The sequence below is a fragment of the Borostomias antarcticus genome (genome assembly GCF_949987555.1).
Source record: "Borostomias antarcticus genome assembly, chromosome: 15".
NCBI lineage: Eukaryota > Metazoa > Chordata > Actinopteri > Stomiiformes > Stomiidae > Borostomias > Borostomias antarcticus.
This window is the reverse complement of record NC_140248.1, coordinates 3,617,348-3,642,347: the sequence shown is the minus strand read 5'-3', so window position 1 is coordinate 3,642,347 and position 25,000 is coordinate 3,617,348. Positions and strand designations below refer to the sequence as shown.

At 47.4% G+C, this 25,000-nt stretch overlaps 4 protein-coding genes across 4 annotated transcripts in view; 3 read left to right on the top strand and 1 right to left on the bottom strand.

The window, feature by feature from the left end:
• The first annotated feature begins 1,082 nt into the window (after window positions 1–1,082).
• c1qa (complement component 1, q subcomponent, A chain) lies at window positions 1,083–3,339 on the top strand. The gene is made up of 5 exons (XM_084450539.1): window positions 1,083–1,122; window positions 1,582–1,755; window positions 2,312–2,673; window positions 2,870–2,956; window positions 3,104–3,339. The coding sequence occupies exons 2-5, from the start codon at window positions 1,593–1,595 to the stop codon at window positions 3,251–3,253; spliced, it is 762 nt and encodes a 253-aa protein (XP_084306665.1). The 5' UTR covers window positions 1,083–1,122; window positions 1,582–1,592; the 3' UTR covers window positions 3,254–3,339.
• A 1,378-nt stretch (window positions 3,340–4,717) lies between these two features.
• On the top strand, window positions 4,718–6,853 carry c1qc (complement component 1, q subcomponent, C chain; the record flags this gene model as incomplete). The annotated part of the gene is made up of 3 exons (XM_084449482.1): window positions 4,718–4,862; window positions 5,422–5,716; window positions 6,428–6,853. 3 exons carry the CDS (start codon window positions 4,718–4,720, stop codon window positions 6,693–6,695), a joined length of 708 nt encoding a protein of 235 aa, XP_084305608.1. The 3' UTR covers window positions 6,696–6,853.
• A 1,434-nt stretch (window positions 6,854–8,287) lies between these two features.
• On the top strand, window positions 8,288–11,599 carry c1qb (complement component 1, q subcomponent, B chain). The gene is made up of 3 exons (XM_084450580.1): window positions 8,288–8,414; window positions 10,153–10,336; window positions 10,763–11,599. Exons 1-3 carry the CDS (start codon window positions 8,379–8,381, stop codon window positions 11,341–11,343), a joined length of 801 nt encoding a protein of 266 aa, XP_084306706.1. The 5' UTR covers window positions 8,288–8,378; the 3' UTR covers window positions 11,344–11,599.
• Window positions 11,600–19,151: 7,552 nt separating this feature from the next.
• The window catches only part of bud13 (BUD13 homolog), a gene marked incomplete at its 5' end in the record, with an annotated part of 6,203 nt that continues 354 nt past the window's right edge, over window positions 19,152–25,000 (bottom strand). Inside the window, 3 exons of the mRNA XM_084449835.1 lie at window positions 19,152–19,821; window positions 24,369–24,450; window positions 24,589–24,779. Of these exons, the coding sequence (XP_084305961.1) occupies window positions 19,728–19,821; window positions 24,369–24,450; window positions 24,589–24,779 (367 nt within the window). The 3' untranslated portion in view covers window positions 19,152–19,727. The remainder of the gene's footprint in view (window positions 19,822–24,368; window positions 24,451–24,588; window positions 24,780–25,000) is intronic.

Below are 25,000 nucleotides of genomic sequence, written 5' to 3'. Positions count from 1 at the left end.
ATTGACCTATGCACAGCATGACGTAGTGCGGATGTAGTGTGGGGGTCATATCAATGGTGAAGAAAAATATGTCAAGGATAGGGCTACACATTACATTATTAATTATATATAGCTGCTATAAATATAGGGGCCGGGCATTTTTTGGGGGAAGAATTAGGAGAAAGAAGAGGAAGAGGAGGAGACAAAAGACAAATACCGTGCACGAGGGTCTCCGCCTGGACCCTAATTATTTAAAACTTCTTAAATTAAAAATATCTTTAAAATCATGTGTCTGAAATCCACACTAATGCCTGAGTAGGCATTGCATATATACTATTCTGCATCACCCAGGACTTGAATTCACAATATTCTACGTCAAGGGAAAGTCCTGTTCTTGTTGAGCTACCAGCTAGTGAGAAGCTGGCAGCTTGACCTTTGGCTTGTCTTGCTGATTGCAGATTGAGTGTAGGTGGCCGGATGTAGTCCTTGGGTAAGCTATTTTGGGTGGGGTTTCCAACAGCGACGTCTCTGATTGGTGGAGCTTGCTGTTACCGAATGAGATGTCACTGTATATAACAAACCAATACAAATGGAGGGGGCGTGTCTAAACTATGTTTTGATGGGAAACTAAACTAGGGCCTAAGGGAGGAACTCCTGTAGTACACTAAAATATTTAGTAATGTTATTTGATCTTATGCTAAATTTAATGACTATAAACCTATGTTTTAAACAATAGACACTATAGGACCACAATGCCAGTGGAGGACTTTTGGCATAGAACTAGACATCTATGCAACGTTTGGTGATTTTTCATGTAAGGCAGATTTCCCAGGAAGAAGATTCAGAAGCAGAATATTGTCAATAACAAGAGGGACTGGCTGAGCTGCCTGGTCCCTAATCATCCTGATTCAAGTTAAGTGCATTCATTGTCCATGAGAGAACAGGAGGAAATGAAACTACTGACTGTGTGTGTGTGTGTGTGTGTGTGTGTGTGTGTGTGTGTGTGTGTGTGTGTGTGAGAGAGAGAGAGAGAGAGAGAGAGAGAGAGAGTCAATCTGTCAATCAGGCTGAATCGCTAGTCTTCACAAAACTAAAAAGAGGAAAGAGCAGATAGCCACACGTCAACACTGAAGACTAACACTGGTAAGGAAAATACATATTTCTATCATATTTCAATGGCAAAAAGTTGAGTAGTAAATAGAACAAGATAAGAGGATTTACAAGGCAGAAGAGAACTAGAGGACTATAATTGTTAGATGAGTCGATAAGAGGGGTGGACAAGAAGGTAAAATGAAGGGATCAAAAGAAAGCAGAGTACTGAATCAAGGGGAGAGGCTGACATGAACTGCATGGAGCAGAGGAGTTGAATTAAATTGTAAACTTCATAACGTAGTGTTGTTATTGATGCTGCTGTGTAAAACACAAGGCAAACAATGAAAAAACTGGAAGTCTGCGCTCAAGAAGCTTAAAAAATAAACCAATAAAAATTGAATAAACATAATGTTTATAACATCTCCCTCCAGTGCTCGCATTAATTGAACATGATTGTCTTTCTCTCTCTCTCTCTCTCTCTCTCTCTCTCTCTCTCTCTGGGCTGGGCAGGGTTTGTGAGCATGGGCAGATCGTCTGGGCTGTGGGTGCTGGTGTGTGTGGGGCTCCTGTCTTCAGGACAAGGCCAGGACCAGACCTGTCGGGTCCAGGATGGAATAGACGGCGCGGCCGGGGCGCCCGGCGTGGACGGACGGGATGGAGCCAAGGGAGGGAAAGGAGAGCCGGGTGAGTCACAGCTCCACAGCCATTACTTCTCACACAGAGAGACTGGGTAACTAATCACAAACAATACGTCTCTTTCTGGTCCTCGATGGAGATATGTCACCTAACAAAACAATGTTTTGATTGCAAGTAAAATGTGGGATAACTTGTATCCTTCCTTCCTGTACGATCAATCAATCAATCAATCAATCAAATTGAATTAGTATAGCACATTTCATACAAAGTAATCTCAATGTGCTTTACATACAGAAATAAGAAGATAAGAGAAATGTATAAATATGGCACACTAGTAGACAATAAATATATAATAAACAATACATCCTTTTCCCACCCACACCCAAAAACATAGAAGAAGAGAGAGAGGAGAGAAGAGAGAGAGGCAGACAAATAAACAGGCACTAATTATTCATAGGCCTGGGAGAATAGATGGGTTTTCAGCTTAGTTATAAAGGATGAGACAGTTGTGGAATGTCTCAGATCATCAGGCAACTAGTTCCAGAGTTGTGGGCCGTAGTGACTGAATGTACGATGTGTCTCATGACTGGTCTATGTGTCCCAGCTCTCTCAGCGGCAGTGCTGCCGGGCGAGGCAGCTGCCCTCCTCAAGATGAAGGGGGAGAGGGGGGGCCGGGGGCCTGCAGGGGAAATGGGCCCTAAGGGTTACTCTGGAGATCTGGGCCGAGAGGGCCTTCTAGGGGCCCCTGGACGTCAAGGCCCCCCAGGAGAAAGCGGTGGCCAGTCCCAGCAGTCCCGGCCGGCCTTCTCCGTGCTCCGCACTGTCAACACCTTCTCCGGATACAATAAAAAAATCACCTTCCAGAAGTCCATCACCAACACCAGCGCTGACTTTGACCTGGACACAGGTATCTTCACCTGTAAGGAGCCAGGGGTCTACTACTTTGTGTTCCACTCAATGTCCAAGGTAAAACATCTGTGAGAAACTCAGGTCCTGATTGAAAAACGTTACAGAGGTCATTCACGTGGAAACATGCTGCTCTCAAATCTTTCATGGCAGCTCAACATTCTACAAATCACAGTTTCCATTAACTTTATCTTTGTGTGTTGTTGTTTGTTTGTTGTTGTTGTTGTTGTTGTTGTTGTTGTGTGCGTGTCTGCAGACAGATATGTGTCTGAAGCTGATGAGTGAGGCTCTTGAGGAGAGGAAGCTGGGGTTCTGTGACTACAGCAGTAGGGGAACCTCACAAGTCAGTCCAAACTTACAGTATCACAACGCCCAATAATCTCATATTTTTGATTACACACACGTTATTGTAATGACCAGCTGGGCAATTTCCAATTGAATTCTAATAAGATATGTGAAATGTGTTGTTGTTTCCATGTTGTGTGAGCAGGTTCTCTCTGGGGGTGTGGTGCTCTCTCTGCTGCGTGATCAGACCGTGTGGCTGGAGATGTTCAAGGACCAGCAGAAGGACCAAACTCTCACAGACACAGCGGAGAAGCAGATTGTGTTCAACGGGTTCCTGATATTCCCGACTGCTTAATCACCTCAATAGGCTCTGTGCACCAGCTCCACTACTTCCTGAAAGTCACTTGGCATCTTTATTTCCTGTCCTATATGATTGGCCTAAGTAATTAATCAGGTGTGAGGCAGACCCAGCGCACACCTGATTAATCACTTAATCCAATCATATTGGACAGGAAATAAAGAAGCCAAGTGACTTTCAGGAAGTAGTGGAGCTGGTGCACAGAGCCTATGCTCAACACTGAGGAGGAAGTCAGTCTCATGTTGAATATGTGATGACCTTACCTCTGCTTTACACAATCAGTCACTGGAATGAGAATCAGAAAGGTATTGTTATCTCACATCAGGTATATAGTGTGAATACAACCTTGTGCATCTTCAGTGCCTCAGTTCCTCAAATAAACATTTATTAAACAACGGTGACTATTCTGTTTTATTATTAGAATAGATGCTGAGTATGTGAGAGCATGTGTGTGTTTGCGTTTTGTAAGTTTTAGATGCTACTTTTTGCACTTTTTGTACAATGCACTAGGCTGTCATACTGCTAAATAATTGTCCAGCCCGTTTGTACAGAACAACAACCAGGTGGACAACAAACTGTTGAGTTTGAAACAGCCGGTAACTGATCCTTACCAGATGCAGTATGTGTGACCCTAGATGACCAGGCCCATCCAGAGAGATGCAGTATGTGTGACCCTAGATGACCAGGGCCACCCAGAGAGATGCAGTATGTGTGACCCTAGATGACCACGCCCCTCCAGAGAGATGCAGTATGTGTGACCCTAGATGACCAGGGCCACCCAGAGAGATGCAGTATGTGTGACCCTAGATGACCAGGGCCATCCAGAGAGATGTGTGACCCTAGATGACCACGGCCAGCCAGAGAGATGTGTGACCCTAGATGACCACGGCCAGCCAGAGAGATGTGTGACCCTAGATGACCCCGGCCATCCAGAGGAAGTGGAACTGTGACCCTGAACGGCAGGAGAAGTGAAAGCTGCTGAGCTGGCTGGTTCCTCATGCGGATCCCAACATGTTGCAGTCAGTCACACTGAGCCCATTCTCAACCCTCTTCACTCTGTCCTTCACCTACAAGTAAGTTGATAGCTTCGTTTCTTGTGCTCTGATGTGCTACTATCTGAATGTTTCAGAAACATGTATATCCTGTGTAGTTTATTTAAATTATTTTACATTTGTTATAACTGTTGTTGTCCTAAGTTGTTTACTTCCCTTTTTTGCATGATTGTGATACAAACAATTCATCCCAGTGAAAGAAACCGCTTTTTAATGCTTATTCTCCTCTCCTCTTTTCTTCTTTCTTCTTCTCTTCTCTTCTCTTCTCTTCTCTTCTCTTCTCTTCTCTTCTCTTCTCTTCTCTTCTCTTCTCTTCTCTTCTCTTCTCTTCTCTTCTCTTCTCTTCTCTTCTCTTCTCTTCTCCAAGGTATCATCATAACTGGTCACAATGCTCCATCCCTATGTTGCTATGGGAGCCTTGCTCTCATTGACTCTCCCTCTCTTGGTCTCCATGGAAACCTGTGCTTCGGGAGGAACACCTGGACTTCCTGGTATCCCAGGGTTACCAGGAAGGAATGGCCGAGATGGAGAGATGGGACAGAAAGGAGTGGCAGGTGCACATACACATACTGTACACACACACACACACACACACACACACACACACACACACACACACACACACACACATGCTCAAGAGATCCAACAAAGCAAACAGTCGCAATGTACAAATATCTAAGATTTCTATGTAAATATATATATATAATCTTTATTCATTGCGGACACACTGGTCCATATCAGCAATGTATGTATTTCCATTTGCTAAGTACATACACTGTTATTTTGTCAATATTATTTTTGCAATAATTGTATAATTTATTCATTTTAATTAGTGTTAGTATTGCTAACTTAAAAATTTATTTTATTTATGTACTTAGTATAAAATGTCAACTGACTGTATGTCTGCTGTTTCTTTTGTTGTTGTTGAAAATGAATACAATTTGGTCAAATACTAATAATACTAATAATGCTAATAATACTAATACTACTACTACTACTACTACTACTACTACTACTACTAATAATAATAATAATAATAATAATAATAATAATCAGGATTTCCTGAACCAATGGTCATTAAAACCCTTAACCCCAGTTTCTCCGTCCCCCCAGGAGTGTCCGTGGGGCAGGGCCAGGGGCCTGTGACGGGTGAGAGGGGGGAGACTGGTGCCCAGGGAGCAGCTGGGAAGCGTGGCAGGAGTGGGGAGAGGGGGGTGGGGGGTGCACCTGGCCCAATAGGACCTCCAGGCAAGAAGGGAGCGCCCGGCTCTGGTGGAATCTCACAGACGTCTGCCTTCAGCGTAGCCAGAGGAACAGTCACAGCGCCCGAAACCTTTAAACCCATCATCTTTACCACCGTCATAACCGACGTCAACAATGACTACAACAAAGTGACAGGACACTTCAAGTATATTATATATTTCTATTTATTTATCTATCAACTCTAACTTTATCTAAAGCTCTGTCTGTCTGCCTACTGTTTCTCTGTCTATCTATCTACAGTGTATCTATCTCTTTATCTGTCTGTCTCTTTCTCTCTCTCTATCTCTCCATCTATCTCTCTCTCTATATATATACATCTGTCTGTCTTTCTATCTATCTATCTGTCTGTCTGTCTATCTATCTATCTATCTATCTATCTATCTATCTATCTATCTATCTATCTATCTATCTATCTATCTATCTATCTATCTATCTATCTATCTATCTATCTATCTATCTATCTATCTATCTATCTGTCTGTCTGTCTGTCTGTCTGTCTGTCTATCTATCTATCTATCTATCTATCTATCTATCTATCTATCTATCTATCTATCTATCTATCTATCTATCTGTCTGTCTGTCTGTCTGTCTGTCTGTCTGTCTGTCTATCTATCTATCTATCTATCTATCTATCTATCTATCTATCTATCTATCTATCTGTCTGTCTGTCTGTCTGTCTGTCTGTCTGTCTGTCTGTCTGTCTGTCTATCTATCTATCTATCTATCTATCTATCTATCTATCTATCTATCTATCTATCTATCTATCTATCTATCTATCTATCTATCCATCCATCCACAGTGTATCTATCTCTCTGTCGGTCTGTCCATTGAACTATAATATCGTCCTGTGTTATAGATGCCGTGTTCCAGGGACCTACTACTTTGTGTACCACGCCACCTCAGAAGATAAGCTCTGTGTGCTTCTCAAACTGGACGGAATCACTCTGGGCGCCTTCTGTGACCAACCTTCTAAAAAGAACAAGAGGCAGGTGAGCTCAGGGGGCCTGGCGGTCTACCTGAGGAAGGACCAGGAGGTGTGGCTAGAGACCAACGCCTACAACAGCATGACAAGCAGCCCAGAGGGGAACAGCCTCTTCTCCGGATTCCTCCTTTATGCTCAGTGATTCACAGACCTACCATCCATCCCTCCTCCATCCATCCATCCCTCCATCCATCCACCCATCCCTCCATCCCTCCATCCATCCCTCCATCCATCCACCTATCCATCCCTCCATCTTCTAGCTGAATGCTGGTTGTTCATTTATGAATCATTGAATCAGTACTTGCACAATGTAAACAAATCAATAATACATGTTATTCTTTGATTGTTCTAGAAACAATAAAGATGTTTCACATTGTTTCTACCTGAGTGTCTTTTAGTTTTTCAGTCACCTCATATTCAATAAATCAATCAATAAATCAAAGCTTTATTTGTATAGCGCACACAATGTGCTTTACAGAGAACAAGGGAGGTGGGCATACGACCCACTCTCTACATATTCCAGAGGGAAGCAAAAAACAGTAATCACCCAGGGGCCAGAAAAGTGAGCTGTATAAATTCTTCCCTGACCCCTCTCAACAAGGCGATCGAGCAAGCTCCTGGAGTATGTTTGTCTAACGGCTAAGAACATTTATAAAGCAATACATTACATTAAATTACATTTTCACAGTAAGAGAGGCTAAAAACATCATAGGAGAGACATGGCAAACACTGGTGTATGTCTGTGTGTGCGTGAATGTGCCTGGGCCCAGATAGAGGCAGGGGTCAAGGGTAGGATCGGGGTAGGAAAAGGATACGGACCCGGGTTAGGGTGAGGGGAAGGGGATCTGAGACAAGGACTGGTGTATGTCTGTGTGTGTGTGTGTGAGTGTGCCTGGGCCCAGATAGAGGCAGGGGTTGGGGTAGGGAGGGGGTAGGAAAAGGATACGGACCCGGGTTAGGGTGAGGGGAAGGGGATCTGAGCCCAGGACTGGTGTATGTCTGTGTGTGTGTGAGTGTGCCTGGGTCCAGATAGAGGCAGGGGTTGGGGTAGGGAGGGGGTACGGACCCGGGTTAGGGTGAGGGGAAGGGAGGCCCGTCACATATTGTAGTACTCTCCTGTGGTTACCCATTGTTGCTGTATAAACAGTACTGTGTGTATATACAGTATATATATGTAGGCAACTTACTGTACTACGTACAAATTGTGTATATATATATAAACACTTGTCCACTTTCTTTATCTCTTTGACTGCTGGTATGATGGCTGGGATGTACAGTCAGTTCACTTGCTCTAGACAAACTGTACTTACTCTAAGTTGTTTGGGATAAAAGCTTCTGCTAAATGACTACAATGAAAAATGAAAGGAGGGAAGACTTTTGAAAGGCAGCGGACTTTAAGATATTATTAAAGACATTTATTGGTTGAATTGTTGATTTCCTTCTTTACAGGCAGAACAGATTCTCCTGCAGAACTCAGCTCTTCCTCATTCTCAGAGTCAGGGAAGTGAGGAGTGCAGCGACGGGCAGAATGAGCAAGGTAAAACAGGGGGCATTTCATTTATTTATTTAGTGAACTTGATGATGACTTATTTTTTTGACTTGCTTCCTCTCTTGGACTCGGTTTCTCTTCCTCTTCTGGCTGGAAGGCGCCGTTGCCACGGGAACCACCTCGAGGTCAGTTCATCCCTTAATCAGATTCTCCCCCGGCTCCTGAGAAGCTCGCTGGTTCGAGGAGCGTCTACACGTCCGATGGTCATCCTGCCAGTCTGAGACGCCTCAGCAAACTCACACCTGCAATCAAACCAACGCCAGGAACCCTGTTGGAATGGAAAGGAGTGAAGCCACGTATACTCTACCGATGGTGAGGTCTAGTGTGCTACTCTACCGATGGTGAGAGGTCTAGTGTGCTACTCTACCGATGGTGAGGTCTAGTGTGCTACTCTACCGATGGTGAGGTCTAGTGTGCTACTCTACCGATGGTGAGGTCTAGTGTGCTACTCTACCGATGGTGAGGTCTAGTGTGCTACTCTACCGATGGTGAGAGGTCTAGTGTGCTACTCTACCGATGGTGAGAGGTCTAGTGTGCTACTCTACCGATGGTGAGGTCTAGTGTGCTACTCTACCGATGGTGAGGTCTAGTGTGCTACTCTACCGATGGTGAGGTCTAGTGTGCTACTCTACCGATGGTGAGGTCTAGTGTGCTACTCTACCGATGGTGAGAGGTCTAGTGTGCTACTCTACCGATGGTGAGGTCTAGTGTGCTACTCTACCGTTTGTGAGAGGTCTAGTGTGCTACTCTACCGATGGTGAGGTCTAGTGTGCTACTCTACCGATGGTGAGAGGTCTAGTGTGCTACTCTACCGATGGTGAGAGGTCTAGTGTGCTACTCTACCGATGGTGAGGTCTAGTGTGCTACTCTACCGATGGTGAGAGGTCTAGTGTGCTACTCTACCGATGGTGAGGTCTAGTGTGCTACTCTACCGATGGTGAGAGGTCTAGTGTGCTACTCTACCGATGGTGAGGTCTAGTGTGCTACTCTACCGATGGTGAGGTCTAGTGTGCTACTCTACCGATGGTGAGAGGTCTAGTGTGCTACTCTACCGATGGTGAGGTCTAGTGTGCTACTCTACCGATGGTGAGAGGTCTAGTGTGCTACTCTACCGATGGTGAGAGGTCTAGTGTGCTACTCTACCGATGGTGAGGTCTAGTGTGCTACTCTACCGATGGTGAGGTCTAGTGTGCTACTCTACCGATGGTGAGAGGTCTAGTGTGCTACTCTACCGATGGTGAGAGGTCTAGTGTGCTACTCTACCGATGGTGAGAGGTCTAGTGTGCTACTCTACCGATGGTGAGGTCTAGTGTGCTACTCTACCGATGGTGAGAGGTCTAGTGTGCTACTCTACCGATGGTGAGGTCTAGTGTGCTACTCTACCGATGGTGAGGTCTAGTGTGCTACTCTACCGATGGTGAGGTCTAGTGTGCTACTCTACGGATGGTGAGAGGTCTAGTGTGCTACTCTACCGATGGTGAGAGGTCTAGTGTGCTACTCTACCGATGGTGAGGTCTAGTGTGCTACTCTACCGATGGTGAGAGGTCTAGTGTGCTACTCTACCGATGGTGAGGTCTAGTGTGCTACTCTACCGATGGTGAGGTCTAGTGTGCTACTCTACCGATGGTGAGAGGTCTAATGTGCTACTCTACCGATGGTGTGAGGTCTAGTGTGCTACTCTACCGATGGTGAGAGGTCTAGTGTGCTACTCTACCGATGGTGAGAGGTCTAGTGTGCTACTCTACCGATGGTGAGGTCTAGTGTGCTACTCTACCGATGGTGAGAGGTCTAGTGTGCTACTCTACCGATGGTGAGAGGTCTAGTGTGCTACTTTGTGAAGTGCTGGGCTTCAGTGAAGGATGCTTTCTCTAGAGGGCCACATAGTGTCTCTAAATCTTTCTTCCATTCTGAGGTTCGATTTGAAAGAATAATAATAGCTTTTCTAACCAGGTTCTGTGTGTGTGTGTGTGTGTGTGTGTGTGTGTGTGTGTGTGTGTGTGTGTGTGTGTGTGTGTGTGTGTGTGTGTGTGTGTGTGTGCGCGTGTGACAGGCCTCCCAGTGGCTGAGATGGTGTACTGCTGTCATGGTCAGCGGCATCCTGACATCCCTTGTGACACCCGTTGCCATGGAGACGAGTTGTGACCCCTACCGCGGTTACCCTGGGATACCTGGGATCCCTGGGGCTCATGGAGCCAGTGGGACCGATGGCCTCGGAGGGGAGAAGGGGGACCCAGGTGAGACACGCCCTGCCCTCTGAGGAAGGGACAGTATGCAGTTTGGCTCCGCACTTTTTGCTATGTTTTTTTTGCAATTGTCAGCAATCAATAAATAAAGTGCTCTGACACTAAAATAATATAAATGCATAATCTGTAGAAGTCACAGGACTGAATTGTACAATTATTTTGAGTTGTCAACTTGAAATGATGGGATGTCTTACCTGCCTGTCAGCCTGCCTACCTGCCTAGGAAGGGTCATTTGTGAGAGGCTTTGGACGGAGGGGCAGGGATTTTGTCGGTTACATTTTCCTAAGTCTACAGTAACAGGAAATCACAAACCGCATAATGCCGTATTAGTCAGAATTGTCCTGTGTGTGTCTGTGTGTGTGTGTGTGTGTGTGTGTGTGTGTGTGTGTGTGTGTGTGTGTGTGTGTGTGTGTGCAGGCGAGTCAGGGCCGGGCTTGCAGGGGCAGAAGGGAGAGCCTGGTCTGTATGGACCCCCAGGGAGGTCAGGACTAAAGGGAGAGCCCGGCCATCCAGGCCCACACGGCCCCGACGGACCCCAAGGCCCAGTAGGAAAGACGGGCACAGCCTTGGACAGCAAGGACTCCCAGAAATCCTTCTTCTCCTACAAGAGGGCCACAAACCAGTCTCCTCCTAGGAACACGGCCGTAACCTTCGACAGACCAATCCTGCCCAACCTGGAGCGCAGCCTAGCAGGCAACTCTCTGAGGGGCGGGGCGTTCCAGTGTTCCATCAAGGGCGTGTACTTCTTCACCTATCACATCTCAGCTAAATCACTGTTGTGCCTGAACCTGAAGCGGGGGGCGGAGACAATGGTGGGCTTCTGTGATTCTCCCTTTACAGTTGCGGGTTCCTTCCTGTTGACCTCGGGGTCGGTGGTGCTGGAGCTGGACGTGGGGGATGAGGTGTCGGTGCAGCCCACGGAGCACAACCAGATGTTCTGTAATCCCGGACGCATGGACAACACCTTCACCGGCTTCATGCTCTTCCCCACCAGCTAGGACTGGTCTAGACTGGCTAGAACCAGCTCAGACCTGCTGTAGCCACACTAGCTTTAGCCTGTCATTAAAAACGGCTAGATCAGGTAACAGACACTCCCGAGTTACAAGTATATTTTTCCCCCTGTAACTTAGCTGTTTAATGTATCTAAGAGAAGCCCTCAAAATTGCATTTTTCATTCATGTATCTCCTCGTGGAATCATTTTACCAACATGAATGAATTGAATTTGACAATCAATAAAATGTGATTTTATTCTCCTTTCTATTGTCGTCTCTTTGGATTCTAACTGACACACAGTAGTTGCTACAGCACACTTAGGTGGCTTCAGCAGGACAGCGATTATTCCAACACATACACACACACACACACACACACACACACACACACACACACACACACACACACACACAATTCCCACCAATCCCTGCATGCCATTCAAACAATTCCCAGCAATTCCTGCTGTCCTTGGGCACCAGTCACAGCCCAGCTGTGCGTCGGTCCGACTGCATCATTGTCCCCCAGGCACTAACAGCCTCTCGAAGAATGGTGCACCATGACAACAGGGGTAAACAAGAGTACAAGGGCTCTGTGTACAGCCTAGGAGTCAGGCGCACACACACACACACACACACACACACACACACACACACACACACACACGCACACACACACACACACACGCAAACACACACAATCAACCAGCACTGAGAAAGTAGACCTTTGTGAAGCGAGCCGTTTGATCTTCAGATGTGTTGTACAGTACCACTCTCAGGTAAGTCCAGTGTTCATATGAATCTGTTGAATTATCTGGCTACAAGCTCCTTTTGGATGAAGATCATCAGTGTGAACTAACAGTGTTGAATGCAGGGTTTGATAGCTTCACGGTGGTTGGAAAAGGTTAATTATCCTACTCTTGTTAAATGTTTTGGGTCAATACTGCTGGGTGTTTTTCTGTTACATACTGTACTTCACTCCAACAGTGAGAGTTCAGTCCAGCTTATTCAGTTCATCACAGTGCTCGTCAGCCATGCCTCCCATATCAATCAATCAATCAATCAATCAAAGCTTTATTTGTATAGCGCATTTCATACCCAGAGGCAACACAATGCGCTTTACAGAGAACAAGGGAGGTGGGCATACGACCCACTCTCTACATATTCCAGAGGGAAGCAAAAAAACAGTAATCACCCGGGGGCCAGATAAGTGAGCTGTAAAAATTCTTCCCTGACCCCTCTCAACAAGGCGATCGAGCAAGCTCCTGGAGTATGTTTGTCTACCGGCTAAGAACATTTATAAAGCAATAAATTACATTAAATTACATTTCAGAGTGAGAGAAGCTAAAAGCATCATAGGAGAGAGAATTTATGTCCCATATGACACGGCTCATCTACAATGTTCCTTCATATCCAGCTACATGTGTCATGTGATATGGTGTGTGTGTGTGTGTGTGTGTGTGTGTGTCTCAAGCTACTGACTACACTGAACACACACAGTCCCAATGATGTCCAAGGATTATGTCCCGGATCCATCGCACACCCCGGTCACTGTGATGTCACAGACGCGCGGTCCACACCCCTTCCACACTCTCCAGTTCTTCCACACTCGGTCCTACAGAGGAGAGCTACCTGCCATGGCAGGTGTGTGTGTGTGTGTGTGTGTGTGTGTGTGTGTGTGTGATCGTACGTTTTAATACATATATCAACAGGTCATTCAGATAATCTCCGTCTCCTCTTTCACTCTCTCCACATGCGTTCAGGTTTACTCCTGTACCCAGACACCCCGGCCAAAATGGAGTCCACATCACAGCGGGCCTTCTGCCTTAGACCAGGGCCACAGCCAGAGAGGGGGAGGGGTCTGCAGTCCAACCTGGCCCTGGAGGGTAAGCCCACCTTAATGCAGAAAATGGACAAAGGCACGCACATCCAAAATGTTTACAACAAGGTGCGAGACAGAAAAACAAACTCATCAGGAAGAGTAGAGTTCTGCACACCAGAATTATGCTCCCAGGGTCTCGGGCTACAAGCCCTTCTTCAGACTGAAGACAGAAGACAGACTGAAGACAGACTGAAGACAGACTGAAGACAGACTGAAGACAGACTGAAGACAGACTGAAGAAGGACTGAAGACAGACTGAAGACAGACTGAAGACAGACTGAAGACAGACTGAAGACAGACTGAAGACAGACTGAAGAAGGACTGAAAACAGACTGAAGACAGACTGAAGACAGACTGAAGACAGACTGAAGACAGACTAAAGACAGACTGAAGACAGACTGAAGAAGACAGACTAAAGACAGACTGAAGACAGACTGAAAACAGACTGAAGACAGACTGAAGACAGACTAAAGACAGACTGAAGACAGACTGAAAACAGACTGAAGACAGACTGAAGAAGACAGACTAAAGACAGACTGAAGACAGACTGAAAACAGACTGAAGACAGACTGAAGACAGACTGAAGACAGACTGAAGACAGACTGAAGACAGACTGAAGACAGACTAAAGACAGACTGAAGACAGACTGAAGACAGACTGAAGAAGACAGACTAAAGACAGACTGAAGACAGACTGAAGACAGACTGAAGAAGACAGACTAAAGACAGACTGAAGACAGACTGAAGACAGACTGAAGACAGACTGAAGAAGACAGACTAAAGACAGACTGAAGACAGACTGAAGACAGACTGAAGACGGACTGAAGACAGACTGAAGACAGACTGAACACAGACTGAAGACAGACTGAAGACGGACTGAAGACAGACTGAAGAAGACAGACTGAAGACAGACTGAAGAAGGACTGAAGAAGACAGACTGAAGACAGACTGAAGACAGACTGAAGACAGACTGAAGACAGACTGAAGACAGACTGAAGACACACTGAAGACAGACTGAAGACAGACTGAAGACAGACTGAAGACAGACTGAAGAAGGACTGAAAACAGACTGAAGACAGACTGAAGACAGACTGAAGAAGACGGACTGAAGACAGACTGAAGAAGACAGACTAAAGACAGACTGAAGACAGACTGAAGACAGACTGAAGAAGACAGACTAAAGACAGACTGAAGACAGACTGAAAACAGACTGAAGACAGACTGAAGACAGACTGAAGACAGACTGAAGACAGACTGAAGAAGACAGACTAAAGACAGACTGAAGACAGACTGAAAACAGACTGAAGACAGACTGAAGACAGACTGAAGACAGACTGAAGAAGGACTGAAGACAGACTGAAGACAGACTGAAGACAGACAGAAGACAGACTGAAGACAGACTGAAGACAGACTGAAGACAGACTGAAGACAGACTGAAAACAGACTGAAGACAGACTGAAGACAGACTGAAAACAGACTGAAAACAGACTGAAGACAGACTGAAGACAGACTGAAGACAGACTGAAGAAGGACTGAAGACAGACTGAAGACAGACTGAAGACAGACTGAAGACAGACTGAAGACGGACTGAAGACAGACTGAAGACAGACTGAAGACAGACTGAAGAAGACAGACTGAAGACAGACTGAAGAAGGACTGAAAACAGACTGAAGACAGACTGAAGACAGACTGAAGACACACTGAAGACAGACTGAAGACAGACTGAAGACAGACTGAAAACAGACTGAAGACAGACTGAAGACAGACTGAAGACAGACTGAAGACAGACTGAAAACAGACTGAAGACAGACTGAAGAAGGACTGAAGACAGACTGAAGACAGACTGAAGACAGACTGAAGAAGGACAGAAGACAGACTGAAGACAGACTGAAGACAGACTGAAGACGGACTGAAGACAGACTGAAGACAGACTGAAGAAGGACTGAAGACAGACTGAAGAAGACAGACTGAAGACAGACTGAAGAAGGACTGAAAACAGACTGAAGACAGACTGAAGACAGACTGAAGACAGACTGAAGACAGACTGAAAACAGACTGAAGACAGACTGAAGACAGACTGAAGTCAGACTGAAAACAGACTGAAGACAGACTGAAGACAGACTGAAGAAGGACTGAAGACAGACTGAAGACAGACTGAAGAAGGACTGAAGACAGACTGAAGACAGACTGAAGACAGACAGAAGACAGACTGAAGACAGACTGAAGACAGACTGAAGACAGACTGAAAACAGACTGAAGACAGACTGAAGACAGACTGAAAACAGACTGAAAACAGACTGAAGACAGACTGAAGACAGACTGAAGACAGACTGAAGAAGGACTGAAGACAGACTGAAGACAGACTGAAGACAGACTGAAGACAGACTGAAGACGGACTGAAGACAGACTGAAGACAGACTGAAGACAGACTGAAGAAGACAGACTGAAGACAGACTGAAGAAGGACTGAAAACAGACTGAAGACAGACTGAAGACACACTGAAGACAGACTGAAGACAGACTGAAGACAGACTGAAAACAGACTGAAGACAGACTGAAGACAGACTGAAGACAGACTGAAGACAGACTGAAAACAGACTGAAGACAGACTGAAGAAGGACTGAAGACAGACTGAAGACAGACTGAAGACAGACTGAAGAAGGACAGAAGACAGACTGAAGACAGACTGAAGACAGACTGAAGACAGACAGAAGACAGACTGAAGAAGACAGACTGAAGAAGACAGACTGAAGACCGACTGAAGACCGACTGAAGACAGACTGAAGACAGACTGAAGAAGGACTGAAGACAGACTGAAGACGGACTGAAGACAGACTGAAGACAGACTGAAGACAGACTGAAGACAGAGTGAAGACAGACTGAAGACAGACTGAAGAAGACAGACTGAAGACAGACTGAAGACAGACTGAAGACGGACTGAAGACAGACTGAAGACAGACTGAAGACGGACTGAAAACAGACTGAAGACAGACTGAAGACAGACTGAAGACAGACTGAAGAAGACAGACTGAAGACAGACTGATGAAGACAGACTGAAGACAGACTGAAGAAGGACTGAAGAAGGACTGAAGAAGGACTGAAGAAGGACTGAAGACAGACTGAAGACAGACTGAAGAAGACGGACTGAAGACAGACTGAAGACAGAAGACAGACTGAAGACAGACTGAAGAAGACAGACTTAAGAAGACAGACTGAAGACAGAAGACAGACTGAAGACAGACTGAAGAAGACAGACTTAAGAAGACAGACTGAAGACAGAAGACAGACTGAAGACAGACTGAAGACAGACTGAAGAAGGACTTATAGCCCCAATATTTCTGGTGTGAAGACTCTACTTTTCCTGATAAGCCCACCTTACCACCTATCAGATCAGTCCTACATCTGACGTACATAAGCAAGTAAAGTCGAGTCTTAAATTGACTTAAACCGTGACAGGATTGGTCCTAACCGGCCTGGCTGGAGTGCATGAACCTGCCCTCTGTCATCCACACATCACATTGATATTCTGGCCATGTGGACGATGCTCTGGTCTGAAGACAAAGTTCTAGATCAGATGACGAGAAAGCAGAGCCCATTAATTTATGTCCTTGTCTTGTGTCTTAAATGTAGTTTCTTGATTATTTTGTGTCTCTGCAGTCCTTTGTTTTTGTTTGTCTCTTTTTGTACCCGGGCTGCTGTAACAGTTGGTTGGGGGGCGCATTATAAATAAAAATAACATAACATAACATAACCCAGGGTTACAGGAGGGTAACTATGACCTTGCAGGCAGCCGGTGCTTCCTGACCACCCAGAGAGAGTCCTACCACCCCCATCCTCTAGAGGGAGCCCCGCGGGCCGTGAGACGCCGGAGGCACAGAGGGAGGGAGGAGAGGGAGGAGAAAGGGCGAGGGAAGGATGAGGTGGAAGGAAAAGAGGAGGAGGGAGAGAGAAAGAGGGGCGTGGACGAGGAAGGAGTGAGAGCAGAGAGGGAGGAGGTGCTGTCTCTGTACCAGCAGGACTTCCCTCCTCCCTCCAACCCCCGCAGGAAGAGGAGCCCCACCTGGCCTCAGCCGGACAACATGGCCATCAACCCTGCCCTCAGGTACGTGTGTGTGTGTGTGTGTGTGTGTTCATCAACCCTGCCCTCAGGTACGTGTGTGTGTGTGTGTGTGTTCATCAACCCTGCCCTCAGGTACATGTGTGTGTGTGTGTGTGTGTTCATCAACCCTGCCCTCAGGTACGTGTGTGTGTGTGTGTGTGTTCATCAACCCTGCCATCAGGTACATGTGTGTGTGTGTGTGTGTTCATCAACCCTGCCCTCAGGTACGTGTGTGTGTGTGTGTGTGTGTGTGTGTTCATCAACCCTGCCCTCAGGTACGTGTGTGTGTTCATCAACCCTGCCCTCAGGTAAATGTGTGTGTGTGTGTGTGTGTTCATCAACCCTGCCCTCAGGTACATGTGTGTGTGTGTGTGTGTGTGTGTGTTCATCAACCCTGCCCTCAGGTACACGTGTGTGTGTGTGTGTTCATCAACCCTGCCCTCAGGTACGTGTGTGTGTGTGTGTGTGTTCATCAACCCTGCCCTCAGGTACGTGTGTGTGTGTGTGTGTGTGTGTGTGTGTTCATCAACCCTGCCCTCAGGTACATGTGTGTGTGTGTGTGTGTGTGTGTGTTCATCAACCCTGCCCTCAGGTACGTGTGTGTGTGTGTGTGTTCATCAACCCTGCCCTCAGGTACATGTGTGTGTGTGTGTGTGTGTGTTCATCAACCCTACCCTCAGGTACGTGTGTGTGTGTGTGTGTGTGTGTGTGTGTGTTCATCAACCCTACCCTCAGGTACGTGTGTGTGTGTGTGTGTTCATCAACCCTGCCCTCAGGTACGTGTGTGTGTGTGTGTTCATCAACCCTGCCCTCAGGTACGTGTGTGTGTGTGTTCATCAACCTTGCCCTCAGGTAAATGTCTGTGTGTGTGTGTGTGTTCATCAACCGTGCGCTCAGGTAAATGTCTGTGTGTGTGTGTGTGTTCATCAACCCTGCCCTCAGGTAAATGTCTGTGTGTGTGTGTGTGTGTGTGTTCACGAGTGACTCCCAAATTGGGAGAGGGGGAGGGGGGGTTTCACATAATCTCAGATTCAGATGATTGATCACAGATTCAGATGATTGATCACAGATTCAGATGATTGATCACAAATTGAGATGATTGCATTCTTAAGCAGTGCTGGACACAAGGCCCATTCTATAATAATGCCATCCGGATTCCTGCATGGGCCCCCCCCTCAGCTAGAGCCCCCCCTCAACTCACCCTGCCTGTGTGTGTGTGTGTGTGTGTGTGTGTGTGTGTGTGTGTGTGTCTGTCCCCACAGGGCAGAGTTCAGGACAGTCCAGAGAGACGCCTACCCGTTATGGTCTTTAACACAACACTACAAACCCATCGGCAGACTGAGGGCTACCGGACAACCAGGCACTTACCCTAAGTGACCCTCCAATTCGGACAACCAGGCACTTACCCTAAGTGACCCTCCAATTCGGACAACCAGGCACTTACCCTAAGTGACCCTCCAATTCCTCCCCTCAACTCCCCGACTTCCTCTCGTCTAGCAGAACCATAACGCAATGACTGCATCTCAATACAGGAGACTATTCTATCTCTGATACTGGCAATGTTGTAGTACGGTTAAATATACAAACACAACCACATAACCCAAACTAACCCAGTAATCTGTATACTGTACCTCCCAGCCAAGATCAATCTGAATGACTCAACTGACTCAGTGGCTCTTTCTATGTGTACAGTAGAGTTTACATGGTAGCAAATGTAGTTATGAATAATGACAAAAGATCGAATATTACAGCACTGTGACTGACAAGCCAGTTTGGACTTTCAACCTGTAGATGGATGGAAAAGTGCTTTGAAATCATGTCGGAGGACACAGTGACATAGAAAAACAGCTGATTTAATAAACAAATGTGAAACACAGACATGGGTGTGTCGGCTCCGTGATTCAACCGAGCGTTGGTGAAGCTGTCTCTTCCGTCTACTGCAGGGCAGGAGAACACACACTGCAGGGCAGGAGAACACACACTGCAGGGCAGGAGGACACACAGCCCAATGCATCGCTATCACTCACACTGGGGTTTCCTAGGTCTTCTACTGGCCATGTGAGCTCCTCATAGCGCGCGTGTGTGTGTGTGTGTGTGTGTGTGTGTGTGTGTGTGTGTGTGTGTGTGTGTGTGTTGTATGGAGAATGAGATGAACCTGCCTGTGTTTCACAGAGCAGTCTTTAGTCTGATGTCCCTCCTCCGTCCGTCCCTCTGTCCTCTAGCGACCGGTCAGAGAAGGTCCTGTGAAGGTCCTGTGAAGGTCGTGTGAAGGTTGTGTGAAGGTGCTGTGAAGGTGCTGTGAAGGTCCTGTGAAGGTGCTGTGAAGGTCGTGTGAAGGTCGTGTGAAGGTGCTGTGAAGGTCGTGTGAAGGTCCTGTGAAGGTCCTGTGAAGGTCCCGTGAAGGTCCTGTTCTCTACATGTCTTCCACGCTCCACTTGTAAGCCATGTCCTCCACGGCCTTCTTGTCAGCCATCCTGCTGTAGCGCTTCTGTTCAAAGCCGTTCGATCTGAGAAGAACAGAAACGCTGCTCAAACACACCGGCCTTCAAAGAGACAGGGACACACACTAACACACACTAACACACACTAACACACACTAACACACCGGCCTTCAAAGAGACAGCATCCACTCCCACACACGGACACACACTAACACACACTAACACACACTAACACACACTAACACACACTAACACACTAACACACTAACACACACTTACACACCGGCCTTCAAAGAGACAGCATCCACTCCCACACACGGACACACACTAACACACACACACACGGACACACACTAACACACCGGCCTTCAAAGAGACAGCATCCACTCCACACAGGGACACACAGGGACACACACTAACACACAGGGACACACACTAACACACAGGGACACACACTAACACACACAGGGACACACACTAACACACACAGGGACACACACTAACACACAGACAGGGACACACACTAACAAACACAGGCTAAAGACACACACACACAGACAGGGACACACACTAACACACACAGGCTAAAGACACACACACAGACAGAGGGGACACTAACACACACAGGCTAAAGACACACACACACAGACAGGGACACACACTAACACACACAGGCTAAAGACACACACACAGACAGGGACACACACTAACACACACAGGCTAAAGACACACACAGACAGGGAGGGACACACACTAACACACACAGGCTAAAGACATACACACAGACAGGGACACACACTAACACACACAGGCTAAAGACACACACACAGACAGGGAGGGACACACACTAACACACACAGGCTAAAGACACACACACAGACAGGAACCACTCTAACACACACAGGCTAAAGACACACACACAGACAGGGACACACACTAACACACACAGGCTAAAGACACACACACAGACAGGGACACACACTAACACACACAGGCTAAAGACCCACACAGACAGGGACACACACTAACACACACAGGCTAAAGACACACACACAGACAGGGACACACACTAACACACAGGCTAAAGACACACACACACAGACAGGGAGGGACACACACTAACACACACAGGCTACACTAACACACACAGACAGGGACACACACACACACAGGCTAAAGACATACACACACAGACAGGGAGGGACACTAACACACACAGGAGAAAGACATACACACAGACAGGGACACACACTAACACACACAGGCTAAAGACACACACACACAGACAGGAAGACACAAACATTTAGCACCTATTATATTTGTATTCAGTGGTAGTTTTTTACTTTAGCACTAGGTGGTGCTATAGTCAAGATTTCCATGTGGACTAGTCATAAAAAATAGCAACTCTAGCAAGGCTTGTGAGCCAATAGTATATGAGATTAGTAGATTGATAGATTAGAGTCCTGATCGCTCGCGCCTCCCGACATGCTGCGTGGTACCAGCGTCACAGTCCTACCAACGTCACAGTCCTACCAACGTCACAGTCCTACCAGCGTCACAGTCCTACCAGCGTCAAAGTCCTACCAGCGTCACAGTCCTACCAGCGTCACCGTCCTACCAGCGTCACAGTCCTACCAGCGTCACAGTCCTACCAACGTCACAGTCCTACCAGCGTCACAGTCCTACCAGCGTCACAGTCCTACCAGCGTCACAGTCCTACCAGCGTCCCAGTCCTACCAACGTCACAGTCCTACCAGCGTCACCGTCCTACCAGCGTCACAGTCCTACCAACGTCACAGTCCTACCAGCGTCACAGTCCTACCAACGTCACAGTCCTACCAACGTCACAGTCCTACCAACGTCACAGTCCTACCAGCGTCAGTCCTACCAGCGTCACAGTCCTACCAACGTCACAGTCCTACCAGCGTCAGTCCTACCAGCGTCAGTCCTACCAACGTCACAGTCCTACCAGCGTCACAGTCCTACCAGCGTCACAGTCCTACCAACGTCACAGTCCTACCAGCGTCACAGTCCTACCAACGTCACAGTCCTACCAGCGTCACAGTCCTACCAGCGTCACAGTCCTACCAGCGTCACAGTCCTACCAGCGTCACAGTCCTACCAGCGTCACAGTCCTACCAGCGTCACAGTCCTACCAGCGTCACAGTCCTACCAGCGTCACAGTCCTACCAACGTCACAGTCCTACCAACGTCACAGTCCTACCAGCGTCAGTCCTACCAACGTCACAGTCCTACCAGCGTCACAGTCCTACCAACGTCACAGTCCTACCAACGTCACAGTCCTACCAGCGTCACAGTCCTACCAGCGTCACAGTCCTACCAGCGTCACAGTCCTACCAGCGTCACCGTCCTACCAGCGTCACAGTCCTACCAACGTCACAGTCCTACCAGCGTCACAGTCCTACCAACGTCACAGTCCTACCAACGTCACAGTCCTACCAACGTCACAGTCCTACCAGCGTCAGTCCTACCAGCGTCACAGTCCTACCAACGTCACAGTCCTACCAGCGTCAGTCCTACCAGCGTCAGTCCTACCAACGTCACAGTCCTACCAGCGTCACAGTCCTACCAGCGTCACAGTCCTACCAACGTCACAGTCCTACCAGCGTCACAGTCCTACCAACGTCACAGTCCTACCAGCGTCACAGTACTACCAACGTCACAGTCCTACCAGCGTCACAGTCCTACCAACGTCACAGTCCTACCAACGTCACAGTCCTACCAGCGTCACAGTCCTACCAGCGTCACAGTCCTACCAACGTCACAGTCCTACCAGCGTCACAGTCCTACCAGCGTCACAGTCCTACCAACGTCACAGTCCTACCAGCGTCACAGTCCTACCAGCGTCACAGTCCTACCAACGTCACAGTCCTACCAGCGTCACAGTCCTCCCAACGTCACAGTCCTACCAGCGTCACAGTCCTACCAGCGTCAGTCCTACCAGCGTCACAGTCCTACCAGCGTCAGTCCTACCAGCGTCACAGTGCTACCAGCGTCACAGTCCTACCAGCGTCAGTCCTACCAGCGTCACAGTCCTACCAACGTCACAGTCCTACCAACGTCAGTCCTACCAGCGTCACAGTCCTACCAACGTCACAGTCCTACCAACGTCACAGTCCTACCAGCGTCACAGTCCTACCAGCGTCACAGTCCTACCAGCGTCACAGTCCTACCAGCGTCAGTCCTACCAGCGTCACAGTCCTACCAGCGTCACAGTCCTACCAACGTCAGTCCTACCAGCGTCACAGTCCTACCAGCGTCACAGTCCTACCAACGTCACAGTCCTACCAGCGTCACAGTCCTACCAACGTCACAGTGCTACCAGCGTCACAGTCCTACCAGCGTCACAGTCCTACCAGCGTCACAGTCCTACCAGCGTCACAGTCCTACCAGCGTCACAGTCCTACCAGCGTCACAGTGCTACCAGCGTCACAGTGCTACCAGCGTCACAGTCCTACCAGCGTCACAGTGCTACCAGCGTCACAGTACTACCAGCGTCACAGTCCTACCAGCGTCACAGTCCTACCAGCGTCACAGTCCTACCAGCGTCACAGTGCTGTCGGCTCACCAGCCATGTTGAAGATGCCCCAAACCAGACAGAGGTATGCAGGACGTTCTTGTCAAACCCGTCAACATTTCTTAAATTAATATATTCAGACTCAATATTTTTTTATGTGGGGGGTGGGGGGGGGGGCAATGCTTTTATTCTGCACCTTTCTAAAAGCTCTGTGGATGTATTATTATTTTTTATTTTTTTTAATGATTTGTCATTTTGTCGTATTATATAGGTATATAAAAGTCATATTGTAGTAGTGCACTTCACTACCTACGCTGAATTAGGGCTGTATATCATCTTGGATTTCGCGATACGATACGCATCACGATACACAGGTCACGATTCGATACGTATCACGATACAGAGGTCACGATACAATACAATACAATACGATACAATACGATACGTATTGCGATACACACATCATTTACTGAAAGATTTTAAGTGTTCAAGACTGAAAACTGAATGGCTCAAATGCACTATATAGAAAACTCAAACTCAATGACTGGACAGAGAGCTAGCTAATAAATATTTTACATTTGATATCCATGCTTTTTAAACTGTCAACATTGTAGTATTTATGGTTTTTCAAAATTATTTATATGTATGCTTTTTTAACTTAATATTGTAGAATATGCTTTTTAAACTGGATTTAAAAATTTAAATAAAAGAATAAAATAAAATAAAAATAAAATAAAATTTTACAGCGCCCGGCTGTATCGATACTCCGGGCTGAAAGATCGATACAGTATCGCGAGACTACGTACCGCGATGCATCGTTGTATCGATACAATCCTACAGCCCTACGCTGAATGGGCTTATTGTCGTAGTGCGCTTCACTACCTACGCTGAATGGGCTTATTGTCGTAGTGCGCTTCACTACCTACGCTGAATGGGCTTATTGTCGTAGTGCACTTCCCTACCTACGCTGAATGGGCTTATTGTCGTAGTGCGCTTCACTACCTACGCTGAATGGGCTTATTGTATGTCAGTGTGGATGAAGTGCTGAATGACTGGACTGCAGACTGAGTCGTACCTGTCCACTCCATCCCAGCGGAAGCCTGGTGGAAGGTTGAAGCGGTTTGGCGGCGGGACTGGTCCTTTATAGCGAGGTTTCTCTGGAACAACAACAACAACAACAACAAATCAACAACCAGAGGGGTCATGAGAGACGGTATAGGACACGCACAGTAGAAGATGAAGCACGCGAGAGAGAATGATAGAAGCTCTCGTCAGTGTATGGTGTCGTGTCTGACCTTTCACCCCTCGTATCTTGGCATCGCGTTCTTTTTTCCGCCGGAGCATGGCCGCCATGGGGTCTCCCTCCCTCTCCTGCTCCCTCAGCATGCGGTCCAGGTCCGCGTCGTCGCGATGGCGTGCCAGGGGCTTCTGGGATTCGCGCACGGCGTCCTCGACGTTCTGCTGCTGCATCTGGCCCTGCGCCAGCCTGCCCAGCGAAAGTGCACGTGTGCGCACGCACACAACAGAATTACACGTGCGCTACTTCCGTCCTTCAGCAGCTTTACAGACACACAGACGCACACACCCACTTTCTCTCTCTCTCTCTCACCCTTTCTCTCTCTCTCTCTCACCCTCTCTCTCTCACCCACTTTCTCTCTCTCTCTCTCTCACCCTCTCTCTCTCACCCACTTTCTCTCTCTCTCTCTC

Excerpts from the sequence above, each read along its gene's own strand:
- c1qb (XM_084450580.1), top strand. The coding sequence starts at position 8,379 with ATGGAAAGGAGTGAAGCCACGTATACTCTACCGATG. Across the intron at positions 8,415-10,152 it reads CCACGTATACTCTACCGATG|GCCTCCCAGTGGCTGAGATG; the intron begins GTGAGGTCTAGT and ends CGCGTGTGACAG. Across the intron at positions 10,337-10,762 it reads AGGGGAGAAGGGGGACCCAG|GCGAGTCAGGGCCGGGCTTG; the intron begins GTGAGACACGCC and ends GTGTGTGTGCAG.
- c1qa (XM_084450539.1), top strand. The coding sequence starts at position 1,593 with ATGGGCAGATCGTCTGGGCTGTGGGTGCTGGTGTGTGTGGGGCTCCTG. Across the intron at positions 1,756-2,311 it reads GGGAGGGAAAGGAGAGCCGG|CTCTCTCAGCGGCAGTGCTG; the intron begins GTGAGTCACAGC and ends TATGTGTCCCAG. Across the intron at positions 2,674-2,869 it reads TGTTCCACTCAATGTCCAAG|ACAGATATGTGTCTGAAGCT; the intron begins GTAAAACATCTG and ends GCGTGTCTGCAG.